This window comes from Xyrauchen texanus, chromosome 46 (genome assembly GCF_025860055.1).
Source record: "Xyrauchen texanus isolate HMW12.3.18 chromosome 46, RBS_HiC_50CHRs, whole genome shotgun sequence".
Classification (NCBI taxonomy): domain Eukaryota; kingdom Metazoa; phylum Chordata; class Actinopteri; order Cypriniformes; family Catostomidae; genus Xyrauchen; species Xyrauchen texanus.
Genome location: NC_068321.1, coordinates 18,152,489 through 18,171,774, shown reverse-complemented (window position 1 = coordinate 18,171,774; position 19,286 = coordinate 18,152,489). Strand labels below are relative to the sequence as shown.

The 19,286-nt window shown below is 39.1% G+C and overlaps 1 protein-coding gene across 1 annotated transcript in view; it reads right to left on the bottom strand.

Moving 5' to 3' along the window:
- The window catches only part of nav2b (neuron navigator 2b), a 51,816-nt gene extending 33,158 nt beyond the window's left edge, over positions 1-18,658 (bottom strand). Inside the window, exon 1 of the mRNA XM_052119920.1 lies at positions 18,458-18,658. Coding sequence (XP_051975880.1) covers positions 18,458-18,600 — 143 coding nt within the window. The 5' untranslated portion in view covers positions 18,601-18,658. The remainder of the gene's footprint in view (positions 1-18,457) is intronic.
- Between the last annotated feature and the right edge of the window lie 628 nt (positions 18,659-19,286).

The following is a 19,286-nucleotide window of genomic DNA, read 5'->3' as shown; positions in this document are numbered from 1 at the left end:
CCCTAATTAAATACAAACATACATGCATTTATTGTGTTTATTTAGAGGTCCAGAGACACCCTACACCAACCCCTAACCTTCCCTTACAATTTTACTACATTAACCATAGTATCACTCTGGTATTTTGAAGTAAAATCATAGGAACTACCAAATGAAACATGGTTACTATATTAACACCATTTTACTGTAGTAGCGCCATGCTTAATTGCATTAAAACTATGGTTTCCGCCAAAATACATTGGTTACTACAATATTACTATAGTAAAAACATGGTTAATTTTACCTAGATCTCTCTTAACTAACTTTATATAATTTTTTTTATTTATAATTATAAGTAGTATTAAAGGAAATATTAAGAGTGCAGGCAGGAATCAAGATGGAAAAAGTGGGACAAAAGGCGAATCGAACCCGGGTCTGCCGCACGAAAAAGCACATTCACACCGTCGTTACATCCCACACCACTGCAGTGACATGAGGGCTGTTTAATTTTTCTTTCATTTCTGTATTTCCACCAGACTATTGGAGTGCAATTAGACATGATGTGTGGCAGGTGCTATTTTCACCTAGTGCAAATAGTTTGAGTGTGCAATTTCTCCCAGAAGTCACAATATTTAGTGAATTGCTGCTGTTTATATTTAGACTCACTTAAATATGGTGTTTTCTAGTTTTATGAATTTATATTTAGTATAAAATAATAAGTAATATGTAATGTTGTCACACTAACTGTTTAATCTTACCATAATTAAATATGTCCAACTATCAGAAAATATTATTAAATAAATGATAACCAATGATATCATCTGATTGTTATATATTTTAAAGTATTTTCTTTAAATTGCTTCAATGTAGTTGGGTGCATTTTGTTAGTAACTTTAAGTGTAGCTTTACTGTACATAGTTTGTATTGCTTGTAGCTTGGAAAGCTATAGTTTCAAATTAGCTTCCTTTTTTCAACTCAGCACAATAGTATATCCTTGTTGACCAGTCAGTAAACCTCTCTGTTCTTCACTGTATCATAACAAAGTTCTGCAAAGCCACAGAATAATTCTTCCTCTCACATGAAGAGAGAGTCAGAGGGAGTGTATGGCAAAGGTGTGGGTGGCAGATGGCGGTACTTTTATACACTTTCAAAGAATTCATCCCTCTGTTTCTCTCTTTCCAATATAATCCAAAAACATGCCTCCTTTTGCCTTTACCAAGTGGAAACCAGTCAAAAATAGAAGGGGAGTTTGCAATATGTTGCTTCTGAACTCTTTGGAATTCAAACAAGGGCAACAAAATTGTGCATCTTAAATGCAGAAAACAGTAGTGAATATAAAATGTATATAAACATTGTTAGGTACTGACAGACTCTGTCACTATTCAATTTCATTGTTTGAAAAACAAATGCAATAGGGACTGAGGCTGTATGTCCCTAACATTTGGCCCTAATGTCTCCTTTTGTGTTCGAAAAGAAAAGTCATACCATTTTGGAACAACATGAGGGTGAGTAAATGATGACAGAATTGTCATTTTTGGGTGAACTATGGCTTTAGAAAAATGTCTCTGTTTGCTCTCCATATAATCTCACTGCTGTCAAGGACAAACAAATTAGATATTAAAGAGGCAAATCCTACAGGCAAATATCTCCCATTAATGAACAGACACTCCTCTAAGATGCTTTAAATAAAAACGGTAGACACTGTATATGTGGATCGTCAACTTACTCTCACCACCAATACATAGATCACATTCACCAAATAATCTTAAACGAATAGTATGAATCTGAAAATGTCATTCATTTTCACTGAAAGAGGACGAAGGTGTGCTGAGTGGAGTCACAGACCCTGCCTTACGACACGGGCGAGCGCATGTAAACATACAAAATGTCCCAAAACAACCTGTCATCTACCCCCACCATACACAAACACACGAATGCAAAAGCACCACCCCCTCCCCCGTCTGGGACATTAGATTAGTGTCAAGCCCCAACGAAGTAAAGGCATACTGGGGGTTGATCAACAGGGCAGGAAATTGTGGTTTTTCTAAAGACCTGTTATTAGAAGAGCAGTGTGGAGTTGCGAGCTACAGCTAGACTGCACACACACTGCCCTGTCCTGTTTGCTTTGGGTGGCCCATCAATTAGTTCTGCAAGGATACCCATCTCTACAGCAACCCCAGTGCTGTTGCCAGGCATTGTGGACAATCAGGAAATGTACTTTAACTTGAAATGGCCACAAAAGTCTTGGTTTTAAGAAATGTGAACAGATCATTGACCAGCTTGTTTCTTTGAGAAGAACATTCATGATTAACAGTTGTGGCGGTGGCGACAATGTTTCTAAACTTCTTCTAAACCTTTAAACTAAAAGACTGCAATACTAGACAAAATTATTTGTAAAAAAAAAAAACAGGGCAGTTCTTAATTGTCATAGTAAGAAAACAAAAAATCATAAAACACATCCCAAATGGACAATATATGCACAGTGCTAAAAGACTACTACTACTATCACCACATCCCAAATGGTAAAAGATATGATTTCTGAGTACATAAAAAAAAAAATAATTATGCAGATTGCACTGACAATCAATATCATGCACATTCACTGCAAATATTCTATTCTTAATCTGTATCTTTGTCTTAAAAAAATCCTTAAACCACATCAATTTACCCGAGAAGCAAAACTGTTATAAGGTATTAATACTTGATTTCAGAGAATACATTTTGAATATAAGTGTATTTTGATTTGTTTGATTGCCAGAATTAGTTTTTTTATTTAGGCAAAAACGTCACTATATTCACTATTATATTTTCTTATGTTCTAACAAGTATTTAATGCTGTGTTTGCACTGTAGATAATATGAGACTGAATAAAATATATGTTTTTTAAACCGAGTAAAAGGGTATAATCATACATATACTCTCTCTCTCTCTCTCTCTCTCTCTCTCTCTCATCTCACACACACACACACACACACACACACACACACACACAAACAGTCCCACATGGCAAAGCAACTTTCCACCCCATAAATCCTCAAACAAAGAAAATTCCTCCTCTGTACCTCAGAGTGTCGGAGCCTGGGTGCAGAATTCCCTGACAGGAGCCTGATCCTGGGACAGCCGGCAAGAGGCCGCTATAGCTTGGCTGAATGGAAGGGAGCTTCATGAGGAAACCTCCACTGCACTCCTTCCCTCTCTCTGCCTTTCACAATTCTGACTCTGAGAGCAATTACTCACACACAAACTCAAACACGCACACAAACCCAACAGCCAACCACAGGCTGAGGGGAGCAGCTTCACCAACTAAAGGAATGGTAATCTGATCACAAAGCAGTCTTAAGCACAGCAGGACTTCAAAAGAAGATGGGTGGTGACTCTCTACACTGGTCTCAGAACAGAGTTGGATTAGAAAGAATATCGAGATGTAAATGAAGTAGATTTTTTCATGTGTAATGAGAGGTTTCGTGTAGGTGCAAAACCTTCTTATGATATTTAATTTTTATCTGAACTCAGGTCAAACAAAAATTTAAAACTTAAAAAGTTGCTTTATTCTAGCTCACATTCTTAGCTTTGTTTAACTTAAGTGTAAATTTTGTCTCAAAATGTTTTCCTTAAAATTCCTCAAAGTAAAAATAGACACAAGAGAGACAATTGTTGACATACAGTAAGAGTATAAAGCTATACAAATAAAGTTTGTAGCGCCACTCTGATAATTTCATATTGAAATCTTTAAACTTTAGAGGACATGTGAGATTACTAGCATGGCCGTAACCTCCAACCACATTTTAAGTGATACTAAACACTTTTTAGCATCTGTTTTTCCATGTAAAGATGCATTAGACAGACTTTTTCGACCGTTGCGCCACGTCTGCCATTTTTTCAGCGTCTCATGCTTGAAGACGCAGTGTCAAGTAAAAAAAAAAAAAACGGCAACTTCAAAACTTGAAACTTTTTTGAGACACCTGTGTTGTTTTCTATTCCTTTCCTCTGTGTCAGCCTTCTAGCGCAACAACACATTTGGCCTTAACGACCCCTAAGGTGTACCTGTATTGGTGTATGCATTTACATGCACAGTGTTATTGGCTTTCTCTTTACTCCCGTATACATGCAGCTCAGTCAGAATAAGAAGCCTTCTCCACAGCAACCTAATTTCCCCGCAACACTGGAGTAAATAACAAACATGAAATCTGGAGGAAGACTTCACTATTTTATTCTCTGTTGCTTTGCTTTATTTCCAGATAATCCAGAGTTGTTGCTGTGTTTGTTTCTTTAAATTTCAAATCGCAACCTGAAGTGGAATTGCGCTTTAATTGTGGGGTCCTCTTATGTCAAACTCTGGGATTCCTCCAATGTATTTGAGAACATGAGGGACAGCAGTGGATACTTAATTTTAAATTGGTGAGTATAAATGGGTGTAGTTTATAATCTATGAATTTAGTACTTTTTCAACAGTGCACCCAGAAGTTTTGAATTCTTTCCGCTGTGTTGACTTGTTTATATATTGCAGGGCTCCAAACTATGACTTTAGCTATCTGGTCTATTCCACACACATGCGCACTAATCACAAAAACATGTAAGAGCAGCACTTAATGTGTTTACACGGCCACATAAGTGGCATTCTCCAGGAGAAACCCAGGTGTGTTAAACGGCTTTCTCTTAATCCCTTAAACGGTGTAAGGAAAACAGCATTATCGTTTACATGACATTTCAGAACGTCACTTTCTGCAAAAAACCTGGAATTTTTTTTTTCTTAAGTGCATGTAAATGGGGTCCATATGGGTTTTTCAATAGTAGATTTTTGCTTCTAAATCTTTACATGCGGTTCTCAAAACTTGAACATTACATCACATCCTTAATTACAATCGTCTGTCTCTCAAGAGAAAAACTAGACTTCAGCAAAAGTCTCCATTTAATCTTACTGCTGTCTAGGATTTAATTTTTTTTTTTAAATAAAAGCTTTGGGAGATCCTAGTCGAGATTTTTTTTTATTGTGTAGCCACTGAACAGGGCAGGTTTAGCTGTCAACATCTTAAGATGAGTTAGAACTCTGGACATCTGCCTTACGTCGTAAATGCCAGGTGACCCTACAGGTTTGAGGTAAGGCAGGTTCCTACATGAAAAATGTTTGTATGTGAGTCAATGAGTGAGTGTGCGTATGTGTGTGTGGGAAGGAGTAATCGTCTTAAGCACACCAACATTTGTGATAAGTTATGGCTAAGTGTGTTTTTACAGCTTGGAAACATAGTCCACCGCGATAGGGGAAGACTGCAAATCGTGTGGGAATACATTTTTGGTTGCAGTTGTGTCTGTCTGGAGTTGGTAGTTGTATGTTGTAGGCTGGCTTGTGGATAAGGTACTTAAAGTCAAAAAGTGACTAACCTACGGGTTTCACCAAACCTGCCCAATTAGATCATTCCTCAGTGCTTTATGTTCTCATGCCCCGTTGTTTAGAGAGGACTTTTCAGGGTCACATCACATAGTTAAGGTCAATCTGCACTAATCCTTGGCAGAAGACCAGACTAACTGACAGAGACGCAAGATGCAGTTCCATCAAAGTGTTTTCCGAAACGGCAGACAGTCTTGGCCTCGAACTCCGGCAAACAAGTGTGTGGGCAAAACTTTGAGAGGCATAATATGAAAGTCAAAACTTTTTTGTGTACAAAATTCCATGAAAATAGAGGTAGCTGCTAATCTTGTTTGTTTCAAATCCAAAAAAACATTAAAAGTGCAAACAAACCCATGTTCAAACAGTTACACTCACTGAACACTATGGTCCTAATAAAGTGCCTGACATGGTCTTCTGCTGTTGTGCATTCTGCGATACCATTGAGGTTATCTGAGTTACCATAGCCTTTCTGTCAGCTTGAACCAGTCTGGCCATTCTCCATTGACCTCTCTCATCAACAAGGTATTTCCATCTGCAGAACTGCTGCTCACTTGATGTTTTTTGTTTTTGGCACCATTCAGGGTAAACTCTAGAGACTGTTGTGCATGAATATTACTGGAGATCAGCAGTTACAGAAATACTCAAACCATCCCATCTGGCACCATCAATCATGCCATGGTCAAAATCACTGATCACATTTTTTCCCCATTCTGATGGTTGATATGAACATCGACTGAAGCTCCTGACCTGTATCTGAATGATTTTATGTACTGCACTGCTGTCAAGTGATTGGCTGATTAGATGATCACATGAATAAGAAGGTGTACAGGTGTTCCTAATAAAGAGCTCAGTGAGTGTCTATATACTTTAGCATGACGAGAGGTTCCTGTCTTTATAGAGTTGTTATGACTATGTGACTGTAAAATAAAACACAGGGATATATAAAGAAAGAGAGAGAGAGAGATTCCAGCCCTTGTGCCCAAACCTTTGCCGCCAGACGTTTGTAATGACAGAGCTGCTAGTGAGCATGAGGAATTCGGAGTAGTTTCTTTCTCCATTCCTCTTTTGCATTATGTCTCCCTCACTTTCGGCTCCTTCAACATGACTTCAACATAAAAATATGACAAAAGCAAACAACTTTTCAGGTCTCACTCATCAGTTGTTGTGACTCTGGGCTTTCTTGTCTCGTTTCTTGCCGTATTGCTTGATTTGCATAGTTATTGCAAATAACTATGCATAACCCAAAAATGAAATCTCTGTCATTTACTCAGCTTTGTGCAGTTCGTAAGTCATAGGGATTTCTTTCTTCTGTGGGACAAAAAAAGATATACCAGGCAGAATGTCAGCCTCAGTCACATTTCACATTCATTGTATGGAAAAAAGATGCAATGAAAGTGGATGGTGACTGAGACTGACATTCTGCCTAACATCTCCCAAAGAAAGTTAAACTGGTTTAGAAAAACATTGCATGGCATGAAAGAAATCAGAAAACTGCATTCTTACCAGCCTGACAATGCAAAATTGGTTCAACTAATGGTGTGAATTTGAGGCGGGACTAGCTGTTGGCCTGACCAATTGCAAATACACACGTATTTTGTGTAGAACTATGGCATTTGTACTGAAAAAACAGCAGTCTAAATACATTTAGAAAGTTTTTCTGCCACAACTACCATGGCTAATACAGTATAGTTAGCGTTACTGAAGTAAATTCATCGTACTATTTGTATGCGTAGTGATCTGAGAATTGAAAAGCCTTCTAATTTATGTTTTCTCCTGTTTTCTTTGTCAGTGCCGATTATAATGTGGGGGCTGTTTGTTTTAAGCTACAGTTTAATCACCGAGACATAAGAGTTTTGTGACAGACAACTCTGTACCATATTCAAACAGGTTTTACATTCCCTGCCACGCATCTCACTGGTTCGCAGGCGCATTTAAACTAGTCTGTGTGGTTGAGACCAGTCCGCACCTGCTCTGCTCTCATGCTGCTATGATTAAGTAGTGTTGATAGTTGACCCGTGTAGCGCTGTTTCATTTAGCTTTTGAAGTGAGCAAAATGCACTCCAAAACATAAAGATGATAGGGGAAGGCTCACTTATATTCACGAGGATAGCGCTAACCGATTGTTCATTGAAACGTTGCGATCCCCTTCCATCCTACGTTTCAGAAATGTGCTCACAGGCCACTTGAAATGAAGTGAGTATGTCATGTGTTGTTATGCAGTGACATCACATGCATGTGTGTGTGTGTGTGTGGGATCACTTTTGCAGCGTAGAAAGCGCACAGCTGACTGGGGCTGGCAAGCGTTATGTTGCATCAAGAATATTAAATTAACCAAGTGGAATCCCAACAACAGCAGTCATAATTCAGCAGTCCAGCAGCCATATCACCCTGTAGCTCATGACTGGTTGCCTACTGAAGCTAAACACCCCTCGAAAAGAGTAGGGGTGTAACCATGGTGTCCTGGCCAAATTATCCCCATTGGCCTTTATCAATCATGGCTTCCTAATAATCCCCATTAATTGGCTGTATCACACTACTCTCTCCTCTCCACCAATAGCTGGTGTGTGGTGACGGTAATAGCTATGGCTGCCGACGCATCACCCAGGTGGATGCTGCACACTGGTGGTGGTTGAGGAGAGTCCCTTGTTCACTGTGTAAAGTGCTTTGAGTGTAGTGTCAGAAAAGCATCATATATAATAAACGTAACATTCATTCAGCAGTGGCGCAAAATGCATTTAGGGGAAACACTGATATTGATTGATCACACATCATACAGAATGCATTTATCTAACAAATATTCCCTCTCTCTCTCTCTCTCTCTCTCTCTCACACACACACACACACACACTGGGTAGTGGGGGAGGAAGGGGGTCTCTTGGTCTTGTGTTGATGGATGTTCTCCTCCCTCTGTCTTTCACTGTTCTTTTCTTCTCCGTCCCTCCATCACCTACTTTCTGTTCTCTGGACACATCTGCATGTGAATTGGCTGCTGGGTGTGATGGCTGGGCTGAGAGATTAAGATAATTGTCTCATGCAACTAATTACCACTGTTCATGGTGTGATTCCACAATCGCATTGTCCATGTGAACAGTTGAACACATGAGTTCAAGTCTCGTGAGTTACTACCTAGTTAAAAAACTGGGAGATTCTAGGAAGAGCTAAAACTGGGAGAATATATCAAGAGCTTGACAAGAGGTGATAAATGATCACAATATCAAAGTATTGTGATCATTTAACTCACAATACTTTATTGATAATCTAACTGCAATAATCTTCATTGGCTTTGGTTAGAGACGTTTTTATATATAAAAAGACATGTTTCTAATCATTAATTTATTTTCTGAGTATGTCTTTTAAAACATAAATGAAATATAATTAAAATATAAAACATTTCTTATTGACTGAAATGCAAACTCAGAACAAGTTAAGAATATAAGTCAACATATTTCATTTGTAATATAAGACCATATATGACATAAAGAATAGCATTATATTCGGATCGCGACCCAGATATTAATATAATAATGTATCACTTGCTCCCTGCTGATTCCCACCCCTGAGTTCGACTTTCTTGGACAAAAAACAAACTCTCAAAAATACCAACCAAAAATTAATGTTCATTCAACAAAAAGTTAAACAATAATTTGTGGTCAAAAGTTATATTTTTAAATTCCTTCATGGTACCATCTACAAATTCACATCTTTATCAGATGAGAAACCACCAAATATTGCATGCCACTCAATGGTATAATATATACAGGCTGGTGGTACAGACTGTTGTCTGCTAGGTTCCTCTAGCAGATAACAAATAAGAATGTGCTCTATCTCTTGTCCCATCCATCTAACTGTTTGGAGAGGGGTCCAGCTCGGCTGTGATTACTAAGCCCCCCTGTGTGCCCAAGCTCACTCAACCTGAGCCACACAGGAAGTAATTCTCTCTCTTCATATTGCTTTCTCTATCAATACCAGACATGTGTCGAAAAATGGATGGATGTGCTTTTGTGTCCTTGAGTTAAAGCACAACAAGAAAATCAACCATTATCTTAGCAGTTTTTCTTTATTTACAAAACATTTCTTTCGTATTTTCCTAAAAGATGTTTGCTTTAACATCTCTGTCTCAACATGACAATAAAAAAATGATTGCATGGGTGGCGACTTCAGCAGCTTAAAAGTGAAGAATGCTTCACATGCTGTCACTGAGCTTGTCCTGAGGGCTTAAGGTAAAAGAACCACTCACTGCATTTTTGTCAATGGGACAATGACTTCAGCGTTGCAGATGACAATAGACCACAGTTGTGTCTCCCTTTGTGTTAAAATTCTACATGCAGACTTAAATGACTGTCTGGGTGTTATTCACTCATGCTACAGACTTACTAATAATAGGCTATCACACACCTATGGCTACTTGCAATGACTTTAATATATAAATTAAAATGCAAAAAAAAAAAAAAAAATGGAGGTGGAGGAGAGGAGAGAGAAACAAGGGAGAAACAAAACACAAAATGAGAAACAAATAAAAAAAACAACAACCCAGAAACCAAAAAATACTAAAGTGTAAACACTTGATCAGAAGTATGCTGACCAGCAAGAAAAGGTATTGAATATGATTTCTGGACACCCACAAATTTACAGTAAGTGCAAGCATCACACATAGAAACACGTGTCATCTTCACTTGACTTAACAGACATCTTAAGACACTTAAACAGTCATCTTCAATAGCACACTCACTTTACTGCACACTTACCTGGCTTATTCCAGTCTGTCATGTCCATGGCATTCACTCCTGTCTGATCTGTCTTTCTCTCTGTAACTAACTCAATTTCTATCTGGCAGTCTACAGGTACAGACAGACTGCTTGGATGCATATCAGATCCATGAGAGCCAGACACACCAACATGATCAAAGATCTCAATCAGTCTCAGCCATAACACTACCACCGCTGCACTCTTACTGCCGAGTGAGTGTGTGTTTGTGTGTTGTGAGGAGAGTAGAGGTGTGAGAGAAGAGTGAATGCAGAGATTGTTTTTAGCCCTCCCATGAACTTAGGGGGCTTTCACACTAGCACTTTTGGTGCACACCCCGGTTCGAATGACGTCAGAGTTCGGTTCGTTTGGATGATGTGAACGCTGTCTTCCGAACTCGGGTGCGCACCCGCGAACCGTACTCGGGTCCGCTTAAAAAGGTGGTCTGGGGTACGGTTCATGTGAACTCCAGTACGGTTCGCTGCTGATATGAACGCAATCGAACCAAACCGCGGAAGTGAACCGCTATAGATGACGTATAATGTGGTCATCAGTCTCACACGCGTCACTTTCAAAATGAGCGGAAAGAATTTACTTTCGTGCGTGCGTGTGTGTGTGTATACACTTACCTTGACGAAAAGCGGGATTGACGCACACGCACACGCACTGCAAGCAGAGAGATGATTTCTGCTTGCCTTCGCAAAAATTGTCTTCGGCGGACAGCCCGCTGTCTTTTGAACGATTTCAGTATTTTTGCGGCAGACAGACGCAACTGTGTTTCTGTATCTTGATGTTGAAAACAAAACCAAAGGTTAAAAAAAAGAAGAACAAATGTGAACCAAGCAAGTCTATTCATTGAATTTTGACACCTTTTCATTTCGCGGTTATCAAGCAACACGATTACGCACCAGCTGCAGCTTGATGACGCAAGCGTACCGCGGTTCGGATACAAATATATAATGCGAACACAGTCCATCGGGGGCAGGGGGGAGGGGGGAGCAATCGAACTCGGGTTCGGAACAGGCAATCGAACCAAGTGTGAAAGCCCCCTTAATGAATGTACCTGCTAGGCTATCGTGAATACTAAATGCTTGTTTGGTAAGATGCCAGGTCATCTCTCTTTTTCTCACCCTGTGTTTCTTTTACTCTGTACTGACTCTTGGTGGCTATATCTACATAAGCGGATGGACTTGTACCCCTACAGGCTTAGCTTCTGGTAAAAAAATGCAGCAGGCAAATACATTCATTTATCGACAGCAAAACAATACTGGCAGACATTAACACAAGACAAAACTGCTTTCTATAGAGAGAGATTAGCATAATACACAATAACTTTAACACCAAAAATAACAGGCAAAATAAAGAAGCTTCCATGGAATTTTCTTCCAATAAAGAAAATTCCATGTAAAAAAGCTTCTAAGAGGCCATTCACATGTTTATATAGAAAACAATTAAAAAACCTGTTCCAACATTAAAAGAGGACTTCAGGGAAAAACCCTACCAAATGCTACAAAAGTGTTGAATATGGCCCCACAGAGTTTCCACCAAGCATCTCTCAACACCTACAGAAGTTAAGTTCAGCACATGACACCGAACGCGTCACAGAATCCTGATCAGTTTCAAGAACTTTGGCATTCCTGAGCCAAAGGCATTCAAAGCCATTGAAATGAAAGAGAGAAACCCACTGACCCACAGATGCAAGTGTGTGCAATGTGTCACATTTTCTCTGTGTGTGGGTGTGGATTTGACCAGGTCTCTTCTTTCAGTCCAGACGTGGTCCCCAAGCCCCTTACTGAGTGAGACGCCCCGATCAAGTTACAGCGCTGTGTCTGAACTGCCTCAGCCAAACTATACAGTTAAACACAATGTAGCAGTCAAAAGGACATCGATGAACTGGCAGGAAATTGCAATAATTTAGACACCATACAATTGTCATTTTTGATGGCTTGTCTGTATGTCTGTATAAGTACAGAGAGGTCCTGTTTCCTTTACTACAAAAATAAAAATAGAACACAGAATATAGGTTTCTTCTTCTTTCGGCTGCTCCCGTCAGGGGTCGCCACAGCGGACCATCTGTGATCCGCATATTTGACTTGCATAGGTTTTACGCCAGACGCCCTTCCTTACACAACCCCAGTGGCTGGGGGACACTCACTCACACCTACGGGCAATTTAGAGTCTCCAATTCAATTAACCTGCATGTTTTTGGACTTGTGGGGGACACAAGAGCGTCTGGAGGAAACCCACGCAAACAGGGGAAAACATGCAAACTTCATAGAGAAAGGCCCAGATGAGCCCCAATTGGGACCTTCTTGCTGTGAGGCGACAGTGCTAACCACTGAGCCACCGTGCCGCCCAATATAGGAAACAGGTTTGACATACATAAATCATGTGTACGAATGTGTGTGAATATAGAAATGGACTCCAAACTAGAGATAGACCAATAATCGGTGTTCAGGCCTGAGTTTCCTTCAGTTGTCAACATTGCTTATCACTCCGTGCACAGTATACATGATGCAAATTTCGGTATCAGCACAGTCCGCGAGCAGTCCAGATTCTCTTAACACATGGACTGTCCTTGTCTCTACGCATCGTCAAATCATGCAAATGCCGTTGACTGTACTAAAGGAGTTTCACAAAGCAGTCGTAGAGTGAATATGTCGAACGTGTTCATATACGCTTGTGGTCAAAAGAGTATACTTTGAAAGGCAATGCGGTTGACCAAGCACGATCTGATCTGGAATACAGAAAAAGTATACCCTATTTGGTTTGATATTTCCTATTTTTATGAGAACATATTTAAAATTCTAATATTCCCTCACTTTTGTGGCTCACATGACTGTAGTCAATTTGATATGTAATATGTGTGCACGAATAACCGAAGGGGGTCAGTTTATTGTGATCAAAGTGAAAATTTTAAATCTGTTTGCCTTTGCATGCACCACTAACTTAAGTTTTATCCTGCAATGAAAACATATATAGAAGCACTAATAAAAACTAAACTGTATTAGCAATATCATTTACTTTCTGCAAGACAAATATAGTCATACAGCAAAATAAAACAAACTTTGATGGCTCACCTGGAGCATCAGTTCAAATGCATCATCAGACCATCAAAGTGAGAGCTTGGCTTGTGATCGCTGGAGTTTTGACCACATTTATAGTGCTATATGAATCAAACAATCTGTACAGCATTCCCATCATCTAACTCCAAAACTAACACGGTTCTCTTCGCAGTGGAATATACGCAGGTTTAACAATGATGTATAACAAAAGTTTGCACTGCCTCATCTTTCCCCACCGGTCCCAGACTTATGTTTTGGCAGATTTGATGACAATGCAAGTCAGAATAACTCTCAACAAAAGATCGAATTCTGTCTTACGGCTGCTGCTGTAGAAAGAATTCGCACATTATAAATTACATCAAGCTATTCTGTTTTTTTTACAAATCCTGTTGGATTCTCACCATTCCTGAGCCCCAGCAACATTTCATGAGGTCTTAGATCATCCCTCTTTTACCTGTAACAGTCTGGGCACTAAGTCAGTATCTTGACAGGTACTGGGCACAGGATTTCCTGAGCTCACCTGGCTAGTCTAAAGTAAATGACCTTATTTGGGCAACTTTGGATCTAACAAAGCTTGTCTGAAGGCCATCTCTCTGGCTTACCTCAGTTCCTACGTACCAAGGTTTGAAAGATCTTGATCGACTGCCACTTTATCTATGAGATGTTGCATGTAGACTTCATCAAGAACAGGGCAAGCTTAGTCTTGCAGAGCCAGACTTTTGACTATATCAGGACAATATCTGACCATCACTCAGCATGTTAAAATTATAATGATAAAAAAATCTACTTATTCAAACGACAATTTAAGAAACCTGCGACTCCATTAGATTTGAAATCATCAGATTATTTTCTGCTTTGGATGTCAAAATGTAAACAGACATGTGCACAACACTTGTGCACATCAGACAAGCCAATACAAATGGCAGTAAAGGTGTTTACACAACATGATCACAAGAGAAGTCGGCATGATGTTTCAGATTGTTTCGGTACCCTAGGATCGGCGACTGTATGCCGACGCCCTGACATGAAGCATTCTTATCAGACATGTTTGCAGTGGTCTCAATGTGTTTACCTTTCAACCTGTGTGACTGGCAGTTGCATCAGCTGCGTGGGAGACTATGGTTCAAAGCAAGGCAGTAACCACGTTTGAATAATCAATGATGAGCATGATTTGGAGGTTTCTCTTTTCTCTATAACATGACTTTTTTACTCCACTAACTATATGCTTTTCTCTTCATTGTATAATTTGTCCTACAGCACTTACCACTTTGGCCACTGGGGGCAGTGTTTCGAAATTTCGGTCAACATGTACCAATTTTGATGAAAGAAAAGTAGATCTACTCTTTCCAATTTCACTGTGAGATCAGGCTGTTTTACACAGAGTAATGAGCAAAGATCTACGTGCGCCAATCAGTCTTGGGTAAAACCGTTTATGACCTTACCCTGAAAAAGGCATTCACATGACACACACTGTCAACCTATCTAGCATAATCGGGAAGAATATGCATGTAAATGCATATTTACCACAGTTTGCGTGAAATTTAAAGGTGCCCTCAGTGATTTCTGAGAAACACTGTTGACATTCGAACTCAACTGCCAAATCAAAAACACCCCTCCCTTCAGTGCTCCTTTGGAAGCTCAGTCCCCAAAATTCATGCACTCGAGGCAGTTTTACAGCCTCAAATTGATCCAAAATAACCAAGCCAATAGCACTGCAGCGTTGCCCTAAAACCCCCCCTTAATACAACGCACAGGTGCCGACGTCACACACCCTGCCCATTTCACAAGGAAGAAGGAAACTCAAGCTGAGGTAAGACTCTGGAGACTAGCTAGCCCTTGAAATGAATAAGGATTTGTACTCTGCCTGCAATTCGTTTTTTCCACGAATCTGGACGTGCTCTATACACAACTTGGCAAGTTTGCGACAATATACTTAATCAAGTCTTCATTTTGTCAGATGCTGTCGATCTGACATTGCACATTTTCATCAGCCCAAATATTCAGAGGAGCCCTGATTTTGTCTACTGACCAGTACTGACGATTCTCCATTCTCCGTCAATTTGTAAAGCTTGGTCACTAGATATGAAAAATTGGGAAATGAGTATCCAGGTGCTGAAACCTCTGACCCGACTCAGCGAAACACTGCCTTTACCATTGACCCCACCTCAATCCCCAGTTGGCCTTTTTTGGTCCAAGGGTAATCGGCAAGTAAAAGGTGCTTGGCCATTTGCCCCGAGGAGGAAACTAAACTTAAAATTAAGTTTAGTTTATTGCCCTGGGCCAATAGCACAGAGTTTTGAGAATAAAGTGCAGTCTAGGCAAGGAGCTGTGTTTGCAAGGAAATGAATGGCAGTAACTTTATTTAAATACTCAAGAAGCAGTGCTATTTTAGCACAAATTGTGCCTAGACTTAAACTAGATTGTGGGTGGTTAGTGAATAAGACAGCTTTTTGCTCGTAAAAGTAACGCAACTAGTTACTGAATATTTTTAAGTCAAAGATTTGATGTCATGAACCTCAAAAACGTTGGAAAATCCAGCAACTAGTTTTTCCTAGGAGGTTCTAGTTGTAGCAGCCCGGTACCTGGTGGACTGTTAAAACCTGTGCACCCTAACATAGACATTTTAAAATCAACAAATTAGACAGGAGCTTATGATTTTGTTCACAGCATCAAATGGTCTGTGACGAGTCAATGGCCGTGCTGTCTGAGGTTGAGATTAGAGCAAGCTCAACCTTGAATAGAATGTCTGTATGAAGGCCACAGTGCTAGACAATATGCTTATACCGATCACTAATGATTCATAACGTCTCTAGGGAAAGCAATGCTAGAAAACTGGCATTCTCTTGCTTTATTTTGTCTTTTCTTTCTTCTAATCCAAATATTTAATCCGTCCATGAGTGATTCTTTTCAAAAGAGAACATATATCTTTTTTGTATCTTTTGTTTTTTACCTATATGCTCACTTATTAGGAGCATCTGTACATCTAATTATTCATGTGTTTATCTAATCAGTCAATAGTTTGGCAGCAGTGCAATGCATAAGTTCATGTAAATATGGGTCAGGAGCTTCAGTTAATGTTCACATCAACCATCAGAAGGGAAAAAATGTGATCTCAGTGATTTCGACCGTGGCATGATTGTTGCTGCCAGATGGGCTGGTTTGAGTATTTCTGTAACTACTGATCTCCTGGGAACAATCTCTAGAGTTTACTCAGAATAGTACCAAAAACAAAGCAAAAAAACCTCCAGTGAGTGACAGTTTTGCAGACAGAAACACCTTGTTAATGAGAGAGGTCAACGGAGAATGGCCAGACTGGTTAGAGCTGACAGAAAGGCTATGGTAACTCAGATAACCACACTGTACAATTGTAGTGAGCAGAGTAGCATCTCAGAATGCACAACACATTCAACCTTGAGGCAGATGTGCTACCACAATAGAAGACTACGTCTGGAACTTTATAAAGACCATAGTGTTCCTAAAAAAGTGCTCAGTGAGTGTATATATTCAATTTCTTCTCTCAGACACCGATCTTTCTTCTCAGCCTATCTTTCCACTTATAACCAATGAGTCACGGATCCATCAGACATTTTTAAAAATGAATATGCAGATCACTGTCTCAGATTCACCTGGGTTTGTCAGTCTAGACGTATTGAGTAAAAACACAGATGGTGTTAACATGTTTATCCCTAATTGTTGTCGTTTTTGAGGAGACAGTGCAAAATGTTTAAAGAGGGATATTAAACAGCCTTTGGCTGTCAGTACAGTACACAGACACACCAAATGCAAGCACACACACGCACACAGATATTAATGCACTGGCTGCGAAGCTACTGTGTTTTACTCAAAGAGAACAATGCATAAAGTGTTTGCAATGGTCTGTGTGCGTGTGTGCGTGTGTATATATGTCTAAACCTATGCATTAGCTGTTTCATTTGGCGGTAAAGGAGACAATTGCTACTTTCTCCTTTGTGAGCAGACAAAGGCAACTCTGTTACCCATCTTAACTGTCCAGGTTTACTATGGCTGGGAGATATGTTGAATATTCATGATATAATAGCCATGTTTGTACTGCCAACATAAAATGAATAAACATTGTGAGTACTGTGATGATTTTAATGCATTTTTTATTTGGCCATCGAGTTTACTGGAGATTGTTCCCAAATCCTCAATCTTGCAACTTCCAAGAATGAGAGCATTAAGAAAGAGTTGTTTCAATAGTGTCTTTGATTTAAAATCTGTTGCAAAAAATTGTGTACATTGGTAAATTTAATACATTTCTGTGAATCAGGTCAAACTGTCTATTTGAATGAATCAAATCATGCTTAGAACAAAAAAACAATTAATGTGCGTTATCACGTTTTTATAAAACATATACGGTACTGTGCAAAAGCCTACCCACCCTGCTAGAACTGTACACATCCAGAGTAATGAAAATGGCTAGTAAAATCACTCTTGTCTCCATTCACCCAGCACACTTCCTTTTCAAACTGTTGCCCTCTGGCCGGTGATACAGAGTACTGAGCAACAGAACAGCCAGGCAGAAGAACAGTTTTTTTTTAAACTGCCCCCAAATACTTTCCTTTTTGTCAACACAACCATGTGAATATTCAATCCATCCATTCCTACTTATATCTATATTTCATTTATATTTTTTAACATATCCTACCACTTCTTCAATACATTACATAACCTGCACACAACTGCATATCTGTATATAAAATATTTGAACAACATTATTGTATATTTCTCTTTTATATTTTTTTAATGTCGCTATATGTATATATGTTTAAATGTATATGTTTGTATGTATGTATGTATGTATGTATGTGTGTATGTATGGTTTCATTCTCTTGCACTGGAGGCTTATGTAACCATGACAAATTCATTGTGTGTGTAATCATACTTGGCAATAAAGCTCATTCTGATTCTGAAAAATGTTTGTTTTTAGATGGTTATTTATATATTCAGCTTTAGTGTGTCAATAGGACATTTTTGACTCCCAAAGATTCCTTTTGCAAACAGAATACAATTCTAAAAAAGTTTGCACAGTCCATATGATGGTTCTGCCTAAGGAATACACAAACTGACTGCAATTAAATGCACTGTTAGTCGCTTTGGACTAAAGATTCTGCCAAATGCATACAGGTATGTGTAATGTACTCTTCTTGCTATATCATCCAGCCCTAAGCTTGACTACTTAGCATGCTGTGAAGTCTATGGACAAGAACCAGGAGTGTCTACAAGGTGGATCTGTAGAGTGCAGAGTTGAAAGGTTACGTCCTACCTATCAGTGTCATCTTGACTCTTTGGATTGAGGTGGTGTACGGTCCCTCTTATGGCACTCATTCCCTCCGAGACCCGGTTAACCCTCCGGGAGTAAACGTTCAGACCTCCATCTGTCAAATAACTGCAGCCACAAATACACATAGTGTCATAATTTATGCCATAGTCAGTAAAATGCTCCTATAACTTACTGTGCAGGAAATAAATGAGACCATTTTCTGGCCTGTAAAGCAACTAAAATGCAATTACAGGTCTATAGCAATGCCTTATCTGTAAATAGAGCATAAAAAACAGTCGTGTAAAGGTTAAATATGTATTTGGGAGAGATGAACAAAAGAAAATATTTTACATGATAATACCATTGTTTTGATCTGTACTTGTCCAGTCGTGACACGTAGTGTTTATTTTCTTAACAAATGGATTCAATTTTCTTTCTACAAACAAAAAGGATGTCAAAGGATGTTAAAAAGGATGTTTGTCAGTGTTAGTGAAATCAACACGCAGGTAAAACCAGTTTTACCACCTTAAGTAGTAAAGATTGAGTTAACAGGATAGTAGAGAAGTGCCATAGTGTAATTATATCTTGCAGTATGCTGACAACTGGAAATGATGATTAATAATGTTCCCATTGTTTGTATGCAGACGATGCCTAAAGCAAACACACAAAAACTCGTATTTGTAAGTCATTCTGAATAATGACCCCTTTAGATGCTCATTGTAATGTCTTATTTATTAATGATCTCCCTTGCTAGAGTTAATTAAAAGTAATCTAATTATCTAACATCAATTGTGAAGCAAATTAATTCATCTTTTAAGTCAGTATCTGAGTA